Raw genomic sequence first — 15,432 nt, 5'->3', positions numbered from 1 at the left:
TTTAATGGCATATCATACCAACAAGATGGGTAAGGAAATGGTATGGTGATACCGACAAGCTGTGGAAAAAGACACTTATGTACAGTTCAGGGTACAGAGAAAACTAAGAAAACGTGTATATATAGTGGCAGGAGTCAGGTGAAGTGTCATGTGGGTAGAGGTGGTAGTAGTAGTAGTGGAACTAAGGAGGTGAGACAGATGGCTACAGAGGGACTTGCTGTGTCAACAGGTCCCTCTGTTGTAGCCATCCGTCTCACCTGCTTAGTTCCACTACTACCACCTCTACCCACAGAACACTTCACCTGAGTCCTGCCACTATATGTACGCGTTTTCATAGTTTTCTCTGTATTAGGACTGAAGAAGCCACTGGTGGCGAAACGTTTCCTTTAATAAATGTCCTGAACTGTACATAAGTGTCTTTTTCCACACACACACAAGATGGGTAAGACACGTGCAAAAGTTTGGTATCGATTAGTTTTACCTACTCATGTTTCTTCAGTTGAGAAAGTTGAAGCAGCAGAGAGGTTAAGTGTGAGGTGACCAGTCCCTCAAGCCTTGAACAAGTAATTTTGAGGTGGTGAGTTCCCCAGCTCCTACTTCTGCACCTGACTTCTTACAACAATATAACAGCCTCAATTCCCATGCCTCAGATTCACACTGATCAAGGCTATGGAATTGAACACTAGTTAGTTTAATATCTTTATTATGCACACCATACCCATCCTGTGGGGTGCATAATAAAAATATTTAACTAAAAAGTAACGATGCTCAGAGAAGTAGAGTAAGATGTCCACACCCCACTATGACCAGTGCAGTGCCACCATAGTGGGACCACACTGGTTGCATAGTGGTCACATCAACAGTAACAACCTCCTCCTCTTATGTCCCTTGTTTTTGGTGCCATTCATGGTGAATAAGACACATGGGCATTACCTGTTACTGAAGATGATGAAACTGGAAACAGTAGAAGTCGAGGTAATTAGTCCTTCAATGTATACCACTTAAGCCTTGAAGATTCCTCAAATAAAGATACCCAGGTGTTGCCTATGTGTTCTATTTATTAACTATTCAGTATTATAATAATAATAAATGTTTATTTCCTTGCAAAGCTTACAATGTATGGTTTACATATTATAAAACAGTATTAATTACAAGGAAGGCCTCTAGCATGCCTAGGCATTTCGGGCAGACTAAGCCTAATTCTTACTCTATATTGACACAGGTTATGGAGCAGTGCTTTTTAATAAATCTTACTGCATACTAGGTAACTGAAGTAATTAGATTTATAATAATGAGGTAGTACAAAACATATAACAATATTACAATTAGTAAATTTAGTGGCCTGGTGGCTAAAGTTCCCGCTTCACACACGGAGGGCCCGGGTTCGATTCCCGGCGGGTGAAAACATTTCGACACGTTTCCTTACACCTGTTGTCCTGTTCACCTAGCAGCAAATAGGTACCTGGGTGTTAGTCGGCTGGTGTGGGTCGCATCCTGGGGGACAAGATTAAGGACCCCAATGGAAATAAGTTAGACAGTCCTCGATGACGCACTGACTTTCTTGAGTTATCCTGGGTGGCTAACCCTCCGGGGTTAAAAATCCGAACGAAATCTTATCTTAAGTCTTGGCATGGTACACTGTTTCTATTAAAGCTTTTATTTTGGGAGAGTTTCTTAGGCAAACTTAAGGCTAACTTAAGATTTATTAGGCAGTAGCTATATTAGGAATTTTATGTTGACAGTCATTTGGGTGAGTGTAAATTAGGCGGAATCGCAGATATCGAGAGTTTATCTATTTGTGTGCTTGTTATGATTAATGCTACGATACACCATTCATGTTTCCTAAAATATTAAATGAAATGAAAATGTAAAATATTATTTTATATTTTACAAAATAAAATGTAACTTCCTTCAGACTTTTATTCTACATGAAAAACCTGTGAATAATCAAATCTTTGCATATTTTTTTCATAAAAATGTTATTTTAAGAGGAAAGGCACACTGTAATTTAGTTTTTTAGGTACACACTGCAATATAATAGAGGTCCATGAGAAAATGGAGGTTGTTTAAAGTAAATTCACTTAAATACAGATTTTCTGTAGAATTCCTCATTGTCACTGAGCAGGAGTGACCTGTTTTACTATAAAGAACAGCACTAATAAGTTATTATTAGTGCTGTACAAATATTTAATACATATATAAAAAATGCATACAACACATTCTGTAATTTAACAGTTAAGAAATATTACAGGCACTACACCGATGTAACTGATAGCATAGCAGTAATATACTACTTCACTATGTGATGACAATCACACCTTGCTCTGGTAGGGGACGTGATTGGTTGAGTAAGCATCGCTCTCCTGTCCCATGCTACACCACCCACACCCTGATGGTTCACACTTATGTCAACTAGTTCCAGCTGACTCTCCAAATTTTTATTCCAGCTCTCTTCATCAAAGTCACTTGAACGTTGGGGAAATAAATATTGTCAGACTCACTTTTATCTCCACTTTCTCCTACTCAGAAGTACTGTACATAATAATCAAAAGGCTGTACTAATTAGATTCTTAAGATATTTTAATAAAACAACAAAATGAGGGCATAGAGGCATAAGACATGCCAATAATTAAGTGTGCGATTACTAAAAATAAAAATGAACACCTTCAATCTATTATTTGACCTAACAACATACTACGGAGTCCAGAGGCTTTGATAGGGAAAACTGTCCAGGGCCTCTCCAAAGAGGTTGATATCTTGGTGCCAGTGAGCTTTTATCCTTCCTTTCCTTGGACCAGACCTGAATATCTCCCATTTCCCAGTGTGATGCATTGGGACTGTTGTCTCCAATATCTGTTGTGAAAATACAAGAATACAGCCTTAAATATCTGTTGTGAGGATACAAGAGTACAGCCTCAAAAGTGTTAATCCCTGACTTCCTGGAGTTGGTGTGGGATCATCACCCTCACAGCTCTACGTGGTGACTTTTTTCCATGAGAAACAGCCAAGGATGGGGGTGGTGTACTAGGCCTTTAAACAGGCAGGCCCTGCTTATACAGTAGGTTATGTTCCGGGCTACTGCTGTAAAGTGAGTCATAGCCTTTTTTCAGTGACTGTTTTCCATGAGAAACAGCCAAAGATGGGTGGTGTATTAGGCCTTTATATAGGCAGGCCCCACTTATACAGCGGGTTATGTTCTGGGCTACAGCAGGTTATGTTTCTTGGTTAGGCCTCATTTAAATTATGCTGCACAGTTCTGGTCACCATATTACAGAATGGATGTAAATGCACTGGAAAACGTACAGAGGAGGATGACAAAGTTGATCCCATGTATCAGAAATCTTCCCTATGAGGACAGACTGAGGGCCCTGAATCTGCACTCTCTAGAAAGGCGTGGAATTAGGGGGGATATGATTAAAGTGTATAAATGGAAAACAGGAATAAATAAAGGGGATGTAAATAGCGTGCTGAAAATATCCAGCCAAGACAGGACTTGCAGCAATGGTTTAAAGTTGGAAAAGTTCAGATTCAGGAAGGACATAGGAAGGCACTGGTTTGGTAATAGAGTTGTGGATGAGTGAAACAAACTCCCTAGTGCCGTCATAGAAGCTAAGACCTTGTGTAGTTTTAAAAATAGGTTGGATAAATACACGAGTGGGTGTGAGTTGGACCTGACTAGCTTGGGCTACCAGGTCTGGTGCTGTGCTCCTTCCTTAAGTGGAAGTGACCTGACTAGGAGGTCACTGCTCTAGGCCGGGGGGTGGCATGGACCTGCTTTGCATGGGTCAGTAGGCCTTCTGCAGTGTTCCTTCTTTCTCATGTTCTTATATATTAACTGAGCAATACAGCCAGGCCTAAACAACGAATATACAGTTCACACATTACTTACCTTAATTTAGAGTCAGGAATGTCTGCATTGTTCATTCTGGACCTTATTTTGAAACTCATTTTTTTAATTTTCGTGAAATTGGCCAAATTGCAAATTTCTGACCACGTTATTCGGTAGTTGAAATCGATAAATAGGCAGTTTCTTGTACTTAATCGATAGAAAAAAAGGAGTTCTAAAGAAATAGCAATGAGTTTGGTCGACTGGAACAATGGAATTAGCAGAAAATAGGGATCAAAGTGGGCGAAATCGCCGATTTGTAAATATCGCCGAGGTCGCTAACTTCGCGAGAGCATAATTCCGTCAGTTTTCCATGATTTTTTTTTTACAATCGTGAAAAAATTCTCTATCATTTCAGTATTTTTATCCTTAGCTTATAGTGAGTATTGAATATATTTATTGCAGGAAGTCTGAATGAATGAAGAATGGGTATAAATGAAAACCGCTGTATTAGTGAAACATTGTAAAGTGGGGCCCTCATGTACAGTTAAGAAGACAGGGAAGAAATATTCAGTGTGAGATCTGCCTGGAGAGAGGACCTGCTAGCTATGGTCTTGGGACATGTGTGGAGAGGCTGGTCTGTCACTGTCTGAAGAACAGGTATGGTGTCACTGACAGAATGCAGATAGACACACGTGCACAGTTCAAGACACTGATAAAACAGTGGTTTTATTAGTTTTATCAGTGGTTTCTTCAAAACTGAATATGCCACTCTCAATAAATGTCTTGAATTCTGCATGTGTTTTGGTCTATCATTATACTGGGGTGTTCACTATGGAGGAATTGGTTGTAAGAATTATAAAAGGCTTAGCTAAAACTATATTAGGGTAAATAACAACACTGCAACTAGCCAAGGATTCGAACCCATGATGTTTTGGCCTGCCTCATGGTGAGCAAAAACACATGATGCTCTAACCCACAGGACCAAGCAATCCTACAAAGAACCAAGCACCTAGCCAAGCTAGGTGTGTTACCCTTGGTCTGAGGACATACGGTGGTGTGTATGTCCTCGGACCAAGGGTAACACACCTAGCTTGGCTGGGTGCTTGGTTCTTTGTAGGATTGCCTGGTCCTGTGGGTTAGAGCGTCATGTGTTTTCGCTCACCATGCGGCAGGACAAAACATCATGGGTTCGAGTCCTTGGCTAGTCGTAACGTTATTATTGATCAATACCACTCGTTTGTGGTTACAATAATATATCAAGGTAAGCTGATATCCTACTGCATCATTTTGTCAAATGGGCACTGTGTATTTTCTTCTCATTTGTTTTATGCTATTAAGTTCCCAGTAACACAGTACAGTATATATGTATTTTTATATGTCAAGTAATTTCAGTATTTCTAATAAATTCCTTTCATTTGTGGTGTTAAAACACCTCATACCTCCCTTCCCCTTTCCCCTCTTGAAAGTAAGAATGCCATCACTATAAGACCCTTATACATAAATTTAGCGCTTCTTCCTGATTAAAATTATACAAATACAATTTATTTAGAGCAAAATTGTGGTGTAACAACGAGGCTCGCTCTGATATGTTTACTTTGCTGATATGAGACACATGTACAACAATGGGGCAAAAGCTCTCACCTGTATGATCTTGATGACCGGTTCTGACTGGAACAGCTCTGACCAGCGGTGGTGATGCGGGTATCTTTGGAACCTCTGTAGTCTTTCCAAGGCTTCCTCATCAGTGCCTCCCATAGTGCCTCTCCAACCTGCGCCACAATGGATACTTTTTAACTGATGATGCACTGTACACTGCAGTTATCTTTATAACTGACCATATTTTCTTACATGAATAAGACATGTTCTACACCTGGATACCTTCAATGTGGCGACCTTTCACCCACCAGTAGTCATTATCAATCCAATATAGGGAATAAACGGTGAAATACGTGAAGAGGGATTTGAGATAATTAGTTGCCCAACCATGAAATGTGTTAATCTTGATAACGTCGACAGACTCGACATAATAAAGACACCAAAGTGTTGCACGTGTCTTATTCATCTACCTGTCGGTTCCTCAGTCATTAATCAATATAAGACATCTTTTTTTATTCACTCTCCACTCTTATATAATGGTGTGAAATAAGCTCGCCATGTACTTGCGAACTACCGTTATACTGAATTTGTATGGCCTCAATGTGAACGAATTTTGAGCCAAAGAATTGGAACTATCATCCGATGCATGATTGTATAACTTCTTCGGGTATAGCTCTTCCCCGTGAATACAACAGCAATAATGTAGAAGGGGTCTTGTTCCAAAGAATTACAACCACCCTCCCTTTCCTTGAATCAATCCTAATTATCTCCCATTCCACAGCTGCTGTACAAAATTTATAAATTTTGTGCTTCTCTATGAATATAATAATATTCATGTAGTATGACTAGCAAGAATCAGTTACGTAGTATGATCAAGGCTGGACTGTCTTGGTCTCAAGAGTATAATGAGGGAGACAACTGATGCCAGTGCCATTTCACCCTGAAAACTTTATGAACAAAAACTAGCCTACGTGAAAAGGATTTGCTTACCTTTTTCTTCATGTCAAATCCTATGAATATAAAAGCTCCCTGAAGACCATTGAAGACAGTGAAAGGGTACCAGAAAGCTGGGATGTTAGCGAACACAGCCACAAAGCCTGTCATCCAGGAGAGACCTTGAATCACCCCAAGCTTAACGTACAGTATTAGACGCACACGCTCCTTTGAGCTCCTCCGGTTCTGCCAAAAGAGTTGCTGAATATTAAAATACATTATAAATGAATTAGTTGGTTGGTAGACAAATAAGTGTGAAACGGCAGTCTATTAAATGCTTTGTGCCCTGACACGACTGTTGTTTTCTTTTTACGTACTACATACGAATGTTTGATGGTGAATAAAATGTTTCAAACATTACTACTCAGTATGTATTCATTTACCCATATTTTTACCTTTCAGTGGTTAGTGTTAGATGCTTGAATACATGCGATATTATATATATATATATATATATATATATATATATATATATATATATATATATATATATATATACACATTATATATATACATTATATATATATATATATATACATTATATATATATATATATATATATATATATATATATATATATATATATATATATATATATATATATATATATATATATATATATATATGTATGTATGTATGTATGTCGTGCCGAATAGGCAGAACTTGCGATTTTGGCTTAAATAGCAACGCTCATCTTGCCATATAGGACAAGCGAAAATTTGTATGTAATAATTTCGCCAAAATCATTCTGAACCTAAGGAAAAAAATATATTTCATTGTTTGTTTAGTATTAAATTACTGTAAACAAATTTAAAATATATTTTGTTGGGTTAGGCTAAAATAAATTGCTCTTGTTATAACAAGGTTAGGTAAGTTTTCTAAGTTTCTTTTGGTGCAAAATTAAAAAAAAATTACATTAACATTAATGAAAAAAATATATCTTTGAACGTATAAGATTTAGATTTTTAGATTTTGCCACCGAAGTGGCTAGTTTATTGTGCACCTCATATCCATCCTGTGGACGGTAGCGCGAGAGCATATGGATACACAAAAGGCCTAGGAACTAGGCCCCAAAGGGTTAACAGGAATACGTATAAGAGAAAATTTTGGAAAGGACTTAATTTTAAATGAGTTCTTGCTAATTGACCAGTTTTACATATTCGGCACGACATATATATATATATATATATATATATATATATATATATATATATATATATATATATATATATATATATATATATATATATATATATATATATATATATATCAACAAGTCGGCCTTCTCCCACCGAGGCAGGGTGACCCAAAAAAGAAAGAAAATCCCCAGAAAGAAAATACTTTCATCATTCAACACTTTCACCTCACTCACACATAATCACTGCTTTTGCAGTGATATATATATATATATATATATATATATATATATATATATATATATATATATATATATATATATATATATATATATATATATATATATATATATATATATAAATAAACAGGTCATTTGGTTCATACTTTGATAGTTGGGTTTGTGGAAAATCCTTGAAGGATTTTAATAGATCGGTAATGTATAGAAAACATACCTGTGTCATCTGCTTGGGAAGGCCTTGCTTCTGGATCTTCTCAGTAGTGTTGTTGGTTCCATGAACCACGTGTCCTTCCTTAACACTCTGGGAACGGGTGTTTGCATACCTTGCTGCCTTGGCCTGCTTGTATATCTCGCGAGACGTAACAAAAAAGAGGATGGTGTTCTCTAGGACAATGGTTCCAACCGGAAGAAGGAAGAACAGTCCCAGACCATAGCGGTTATTAATCCAACAAATATCAGTTGCATACTTAGGCTGATAGTCTGGTAATGCATTAACGTTATCAAAGATGAGCGATAATGTAACAACCAGCGCAGGGATGCTCCAGGCATACAAGGAGTACAATATGTAGGTTCGACGAGCATCTATGTCGCCCCTGTAGAGCTGACTGGTGAATGTACGGCACACATCAACGCTCATAACATTCATCCAGCAGAAGGAAGCGAGCCAAAAGTAATGCAGAGTGGCAGCAATGAAAACGCAAACTTCATGGTTAAAGGTTGCTCTCATTCCTGTAAGGAAGATGAGGTGTGCAACAAAGAGGCAACAACTGAGGCAGAAAAGGTTTTTTCCTGGTAGGTTCCTGTAGCGTGGCACCAGGAGGAAGATTATAATGTGTAGTGCTAGCCCAGTCAATGAGAGGAGCAACACAATGAGAGTCAGCAGCTGATGTACCTCTGTGAACCCAGCTGTATATTGATAGTGATCATTGCAGATTAATAAAAAATTTTCACTGAATATTTCGTATTCACCAGTCTTGTATACTTTCTGTGAGGCATTGACAAGCACAGAGCCATCATCTCGAAAAATGTACTCATTTTCAAAAAGCATTATCTTTGGACACGCCTGATCGAGTAAGGTGGAATTTTCTACGGAGCGGTAGGCTACCAGGTCCTTCACACATTCCCCATTTTCTAGTTTATAGAGCTGCCCGCAATAAATTTTCTTACATGTCAGGTGAATGGGATCCCACAGTTCATCAGCAGCATTACAGTTGTCTTCCCTAAAGTCCATTAGCACTGAAAAGCACAGAGGGAAACTGATCGGAGGCCTCCTAATCGATACACACTTGTTATATTTCTGAGGAGGCAAACACGACAGCGCACTGGACGACACATTGATAAAGTTACATTTGGCACAGTGTGGGTTCTTAAAGACGGTCACAAGATTACCATCTTTATACTGAACCATTTGAGAGTATCGGCGACACTTCTCTTTATCCAGCTGGTTAGGCCAAGCTGGGTCACAGTCTCGCACCTGGTGAGAGAGAAACCAGGTCAAATCAAAATAACAAGTGGAAAAATCTAGTTTAAAATTATGACAGATATGCAACTTGTAGCTCCAGCCTTAAATTCACGAATATTTTATTCCATATCCTCAGTGGCAGATGGTTATTTTGCTAGTGTTAATAAATTTCAGTAATGCTGGAGAGAGAGAGAGAGAGAGAGAGAGAGAGAGAGAGAGAGAGAGAGAGAGAGAGAGAGAGAGAGAGAGAGAGAGAGAGAGAGAGAGAGAGAGAGAGAGAGAGAGAGAGACCCGTGTACAAAAAAAAAAGAATTTTTAATTTTCTAAATTGGAATATGAAATTTAGTTCATATCTCTTATACTACTACTACTACTGCTGCTACTCCTACTAATAATGCTAATGATAATAGCAACATGTATGAGTGTAGAGGCACTTACTTGCTCCTTGCAGTTCTTCTCTCTGCCTCGGAACTGGGTGAGACACTTGCCCCTCGGGTACACACACAGACGCCCACCGTACATCTCAGGAAACATTTCTGGCTTCTCGAACTCGGCCACCTGCCCGGTTATGGATAATAAGCACACTGTCATTCTATATCCCCGTCTTCTTGAGGAAGGGAGGTAGGATATGACTTGATACCGATTAAGTGATTTAATAATAGATAAAATATACATATATATTGAAGGTATAAGGTGCACCTCAAGGCAGTAGTTGCAGAATGTGTACCTCAAAGTAGCACTTATCAAAGGTATACCTCAAGACAGCCTTAATGGACGGTGTACCTCGAGGTAGCAGTTGATGACCTCAAGGGGTGTGTCGTTTCCTTCGTCCTCTGGATAGCGGTACTTGTAGCGTCGCCACTGCCGCATCCCTGGCTGGTACTGGGCAACCCTTATGAACTCCTCCATGCTATACTCCTTCATGATCTGATAGAAACAATATATATATATATATATATATATATATATATATATATATATATATATATATATCTTCTTCTTTCAACACACCGGCCGTATCCCACCGAGGCGGGATGGCCCAAAAGGAAAAAAGGAAAAACAAAAGCTTCTCCCTTTAAATTTAGTAATATATACAGGAGAAGAGGTTACTAGACCCTTGCTCCTGGCATTTTAGTCGCCTCTTACAACACGCATGGCTTACGGAGGAAGAATTCTGTTCCACTTCCCCATGGAGGATATATATATATATATATATATATATATATATATATATATATATATATATATATATATATATATATATATATATATATATATATATATATATATATATATATATATATATATATAATATACATTATATATATATTATATATAATATATATATATTATATATAATATATATATATTATATATAATATATATATATATATATATATATATATATATATATTATATATAATATATATATATATATTATATAATATATATATATATATATATATATATATATATATATATATATATATATATATATATATATATATATATATATATATATATATATATATATATATATATACATACACTCCGTGAGCATACCTTTTCAAAGATATTCGGTTTTTCAACAAATGAAATGAGTGGGCGATCATCTCCCGATCCATCAACATCTGAGCAAGAGGTAAACAGGAGTGTTGCAATTGTTTACCTGTTTGGTGTTGCACTTGATGGTGATGTTCCACGAGTGGAGGTCGTCAGCGTCTTTGTTACACACGGCACAGTGGTAGTTGACGTAGGTGGTGTTGGTCGTGCGGGAGGTGACAGGCACGTCTAACGTGTAGCTGTACGACTCTTCAGGCACCTGTGCACATTCAACGAGGAAGTGACATACATTAGTGAACTCCCGAGTGCACATAATGAAGTGTAAATTGTGTACATCTTACTGTACATATTATAATACATTATGTACTAATATAATGGACATAATACAAACTTATAGAACCTCTCATAACTAAGTCAAACCTGAAATTGACTATAGAACCTCTTGAGAATTCAAGAGGGTCAAAAAACTAAATTGCAGAACCTCAGAGCTCCTAAGGGTTAAAACTGAAATTAATTAGAACCTCGGAGAACTTGTGGGTGACAACCGAAATTAATTATAGAACCTCTGAGAACTCCAGAGGACTATAATTATAGAGCCTCGGAGAATCCCTGATGGTTAAAATGGAAACATTTATAGTAAGTTAAACCTACATTGTATACATTTGCGTGCCCTCAAAAACCATTGTAAAAAAATTGCATGTTATGTACCCAAGGGCAAAATAAAATTGGCTTACTCTCGGCGAGATCAGTAGCGTACATACCTGGCGAGAACACAGGTGATGGACTGGCCGGTCGATGTACTCTGGTAGACAGGAGTTCACCATCAGTAGCCCCCTTTTATCCTGTGGGTAAACGCCGGGGAAATATGTTGATGAAAGTACGAGGAAAGTATGTCGAGAACAGTGACAGTATACTGGAAGCATAGGGGTGGTATGTTGTAAATGCGAGGATAGTATGGTGGGAAAATAGGGGTGCCCCGTGGCCTGGTGGTTAAAGCTCTGGCTTCACACGCCGAGGCCAGAAACATTGGACGTGTTTAAAGCTCTCGCTTCACATGGAGAGGGCAGAAACACTGGGCGTTTCTTTACACGCCCAATGTAAAATGGGTACCTGGGAGTTAATCTACTGGTGTGATTCGCGTCCTGGGACAAAACTGACCTAATCTGCCCGAAATGCTCTACATAACAAGCGGCTTTCTATGTAGTAGTACGTCATTGGTGTCAGCTAGGCCTGTATACATGTACTGGTAGAAATGAAGATATTATTATTATTATTATTATTATTATTATTATTATTATTAAGTACTACCATCGTTCAACCACAATAATACTGATGACACATTCGTAGCAGAAAAAGCTTCTCTGGGACAATATTTCGTTCCTTGAGCGAAATATTGTCTCAAATAAAGGCTTGTTTAGCTATGTGAGTGTTTGCCCTCATTGTTGGTCACCGACAGTTGTTGCTTAGTAGAGTCTTCGCACTGACCGAAAATTTCATCCTGCCACAAATGTATCGGCCGCTGTTCTCTAGTCTGTCGCCCCAGTCCGCCTGAGCCTTGTCCCTGCAGCAGTCACCGTAGATGAAACAAGCCTCGTCGCACCAGCACGGCCTGTAGGTAGGAAGGTAGTTGTTGACCGTGGTAGTCATAGTGAGTCATGATGACAGTAGTTATAGGTGTGTTGTGAGGGTAGGTATAAGTGGGAATTATTCTAATCATGGGGGAGCGTTAAACCCGTAGGATTTTTTTTTATTTTATTTAAAATACACATTACAATAAATAAATAAAGCATACAGTGTCTGATATTTCGCCTACAAAAACAATCATATCCTCATAAACAAAACACTACAAGTGCTACACTGCCATTAGAAAATTTTCTCTTCAAATGACTCGGTACAACCCGCAACACGTGTGTGAACAAGTTTACACAATATTATACCCGCCATCAATCACATCATTTCAAGTTACAATAATATGTCAGTACACTGCACACACCTCATACATGTAAAATTACTTTACACAAAAACAAAGAAAAACTGTGCAAGCAATACTTATTAAAAACAATTTTCCAATAACCCCTTCCTAACAGCAATATACACATTAAGTACATGTAATAAAATATGTTTGAGCAGTACACCCCCTCCCCCCCAGTACACCCACAACCCCCCCCCATAACCCCAGATCATACCATTGTTCAGTGAACGCAAACACGAATAACCAACGTAATTAAAACCTTGAATATATTATCTTGTTAACAATACAAAAAAAATTCCTCTTTAGTATAAGATGTATAGATTATGCCAACATGACCAATAATATTTAGAAAAAAAGGACATAATATTGAACTTAGTATTATGACTATAACTAAAAACCATGTATATAATTATGAATGCCGTCACCCATGAGAACATTTCACATGATATAGTCACGGACTCACATATTACATATACACATATTACAAAAGTTGATACATAGCATTAGAAGACTTATGAAAAGTAAAATTCACAGGATGAACATCAAAATGGTATACAATACCGACAGGTTGTTAAGTAAGACACATATGCAACAGTTAGACAACTTTATTCCGAAACGTTTCGCCTACACAGTAGGCTTCTTCAGTCGAATACAGAAAATAGGCAGGAACAGTAGAGATGTGAAGACGATGTAATCAGTCCATCACCCTTGTAGTCGTAGAATTTGAGGTTGTCAGTCCCTCGGCCTGGAGAAGTTCAGTTCCTGACTATGGAACTGAACTTCTCCAGGCCGAGGGACTGACAACCTCAAATTCTACGACTACAAGGGTGATGGACTGATTACATCGTCTTCACATCTCTACTGTTCCTGCCTATTTTCTGTATTCGACTGAAGAAGCCTACTGTGTAGGCGAAACGTTTCGGAATAAAGTTGTCTAACTGTTGCATATGTGTCTTACCTAACACACAAAATTCACAGGAATTATATCAGTGTCGTACATGTTCATTAACTTACATAAGATATTAAAAATACCGAATCAATTTATTAAGCCTCCTCGCATTCCCATGCCCAATATAGACATTAACCCATGAGAACATTTCACATGATATAGTCACGGACTCACATATTACATATACACATATTACAAAAGTTGATACATAGCATTAGAAGACTTATGAAAAGTAAAATTCACAGGATGAACATCAAAATGGTATACAATACCGACAGGTTGTTAAGTAAGACACATATGCAACAGTTAGACAACTTTATTCCGAAACGTTTCGCCTACACAGTAGGCTTCTTCAGTCGAATACAGAAAATAGGCAGGAACAGTAGAGATGTGAAGACGATGTAATCAGTCCATCACCCTTGTAGTCGTAGAATTTGAGGTTGTCAGTCCCTCGGCCTGGAGAAGTTCAGTTCCTGACTATGGAACTGAACTTCTCCAGGCCGAGGGACTGACAACCTCAAATTCTACGACTACAAGGGTGATGGACTGATTACATCGTCTTCACATCTCTACTGTTCCTGCCTATTTTCTGTATTCGACTGAAGAAGCCTACTGTGTAGGCGAAACGTTTCGGAATAAAGTTGTCTAACTGTTGCATATGTGTCTTACCTAACACACAAAATTCACAGGAATTATATCAGTGTCGTACATGTTCATTAACTTACATAAGATATTAAAAATACCGAATCAATTTATTAAGCCTCCTCGCATTCCCATGCCCAATATAGACATTAATGAAAAACATTCAATAACAAATATTTTTGGGTAGTTCACCTAACCCCCCCCCCCATTTACCTCAGATCATCATATTTGTACTTCATATTTTATTCCACTAATTTTACAACAATGCCAATGTGCAAATGTACAAGTATGTAGGGTCACAGCGCCCCACAACCAATTTCATTGAACAGCAATTAAATTTAACATGGGTATAAAATTACCACAGTACTTCTTATAAATTTCACATAAAGTGTAAATCATCACAAGGTCCATGACATTATATAAACCACCAGAACAGATACCTAAGCCACCAGTACCTGACAGTGAGTGTAATAATTATCCTAAGACCAAAAATGTATATTTACGTTACATGTGGAACTAAACTGAAATCAGGGTGACTGACCGAAAAATATGAATTAACCCGCAAGGAACACAACCAGGTCACAAATTGATGCCCTCACATACCCACTCACATCACATACAACACAACCTCCACAACCTACCACGCCCACCATACATTAAAGGAGACCTGCCCCTTGCCCGCCCCTATGATCCCGGAGGAGTTTCGCCACAGAGAGGTTACGATAACCCACCGAGAAACTGGCCTCCCAACGCCCCCCATATATTAATCTATTCCTACACATCGTTCTATAGAACCTTGCTGCTAACGCTTTTATCCTCAACTGCCCTTTAATCTGCCTCATTCCCCAAGAAACATGCAAATAATCTGCCATAACATACATCAAAGCCCTTCCCACTTCTCGTGATACCCCACTGACATCCATCGACAAGGTCCTAAGAAACGACCAACTCCCCCCCCCCCCCAACAGCCTGATAACACCCGCCATCCAGACCCTCACCCCCCCAAAGACGGACAAAAATATACCACATGATAGGCGGTTTCCTCCTCCCC

General features: G+C 38.2%; 1 protein-coding gene across 5 annotated transcripts in view; it reads right to left on the bottom strand.

Annotated features, from left to right (window-relative positions):
* LOC128704174 (uncharacterized) overlaps window positions 1-15,432 on the bottom strand; it is a 119,158-nt gene that overhangs the window by 20,271 nt on the left and 83,455 nt on the right. For all 5 annotated transcript variants that reach the window (XM_070099064.1, XM_070099062.1, XM_070099061.1 and 2 more), the window contains exons 3-10: window positions 12,304-12,427; window positions 11,580-11,660; window positions 10,925-11,077; window positions 10,039-10,182; window positions 9,694-9,813; window positions 8,008-9,267; window positions 6,416-6,604; window positions 5,471-5,598 (exon numbers count right to left, since the gene is read on the bottom strand). In XM_070099064.1, the coding sequence (XP_069955165.1) occupies window positions 5,471-5,598; window positions 6,416-6,604; window positions 8,008-9,267; window positions 9,694-9,813; window positions 10,039-10,182; window positions 10,925-11,077; window positions 11,580-11,660; window positions 12,304-12,427 (2,199 nt within the window). The remainder of the gene's footprint in view (window positions 1-5,470; window positions 5,599-6,415; window positions 6,605-8,007; window positions 9,268-9,693; window positions 9,814-10,038; window positions 10,183-10,924; window positions 11,078-11,579; window positions 11,661-12,303; window positions 12,428-15,432) is intronic.

Source organism: Cherax quadricarinatus, chromosome 66 (genome assembly GCF_038502225.1).
Source record: "Cherax quadricarinatus isolate ZL_2023a chromosome 66, ASM3850222v1, whole genome shotgun sequence".
Lineage (NCBI taxonomy): Eukaryota > Metazoa > Arthropoda > Malacostraca > Decapoda > Parastacidae > Cherax > Cherax quadricarinatus.
Note: the sequence above shows the minus strand (reverse complement) of the source record. Positions and strands in the feature narration are given on the sequence as shown.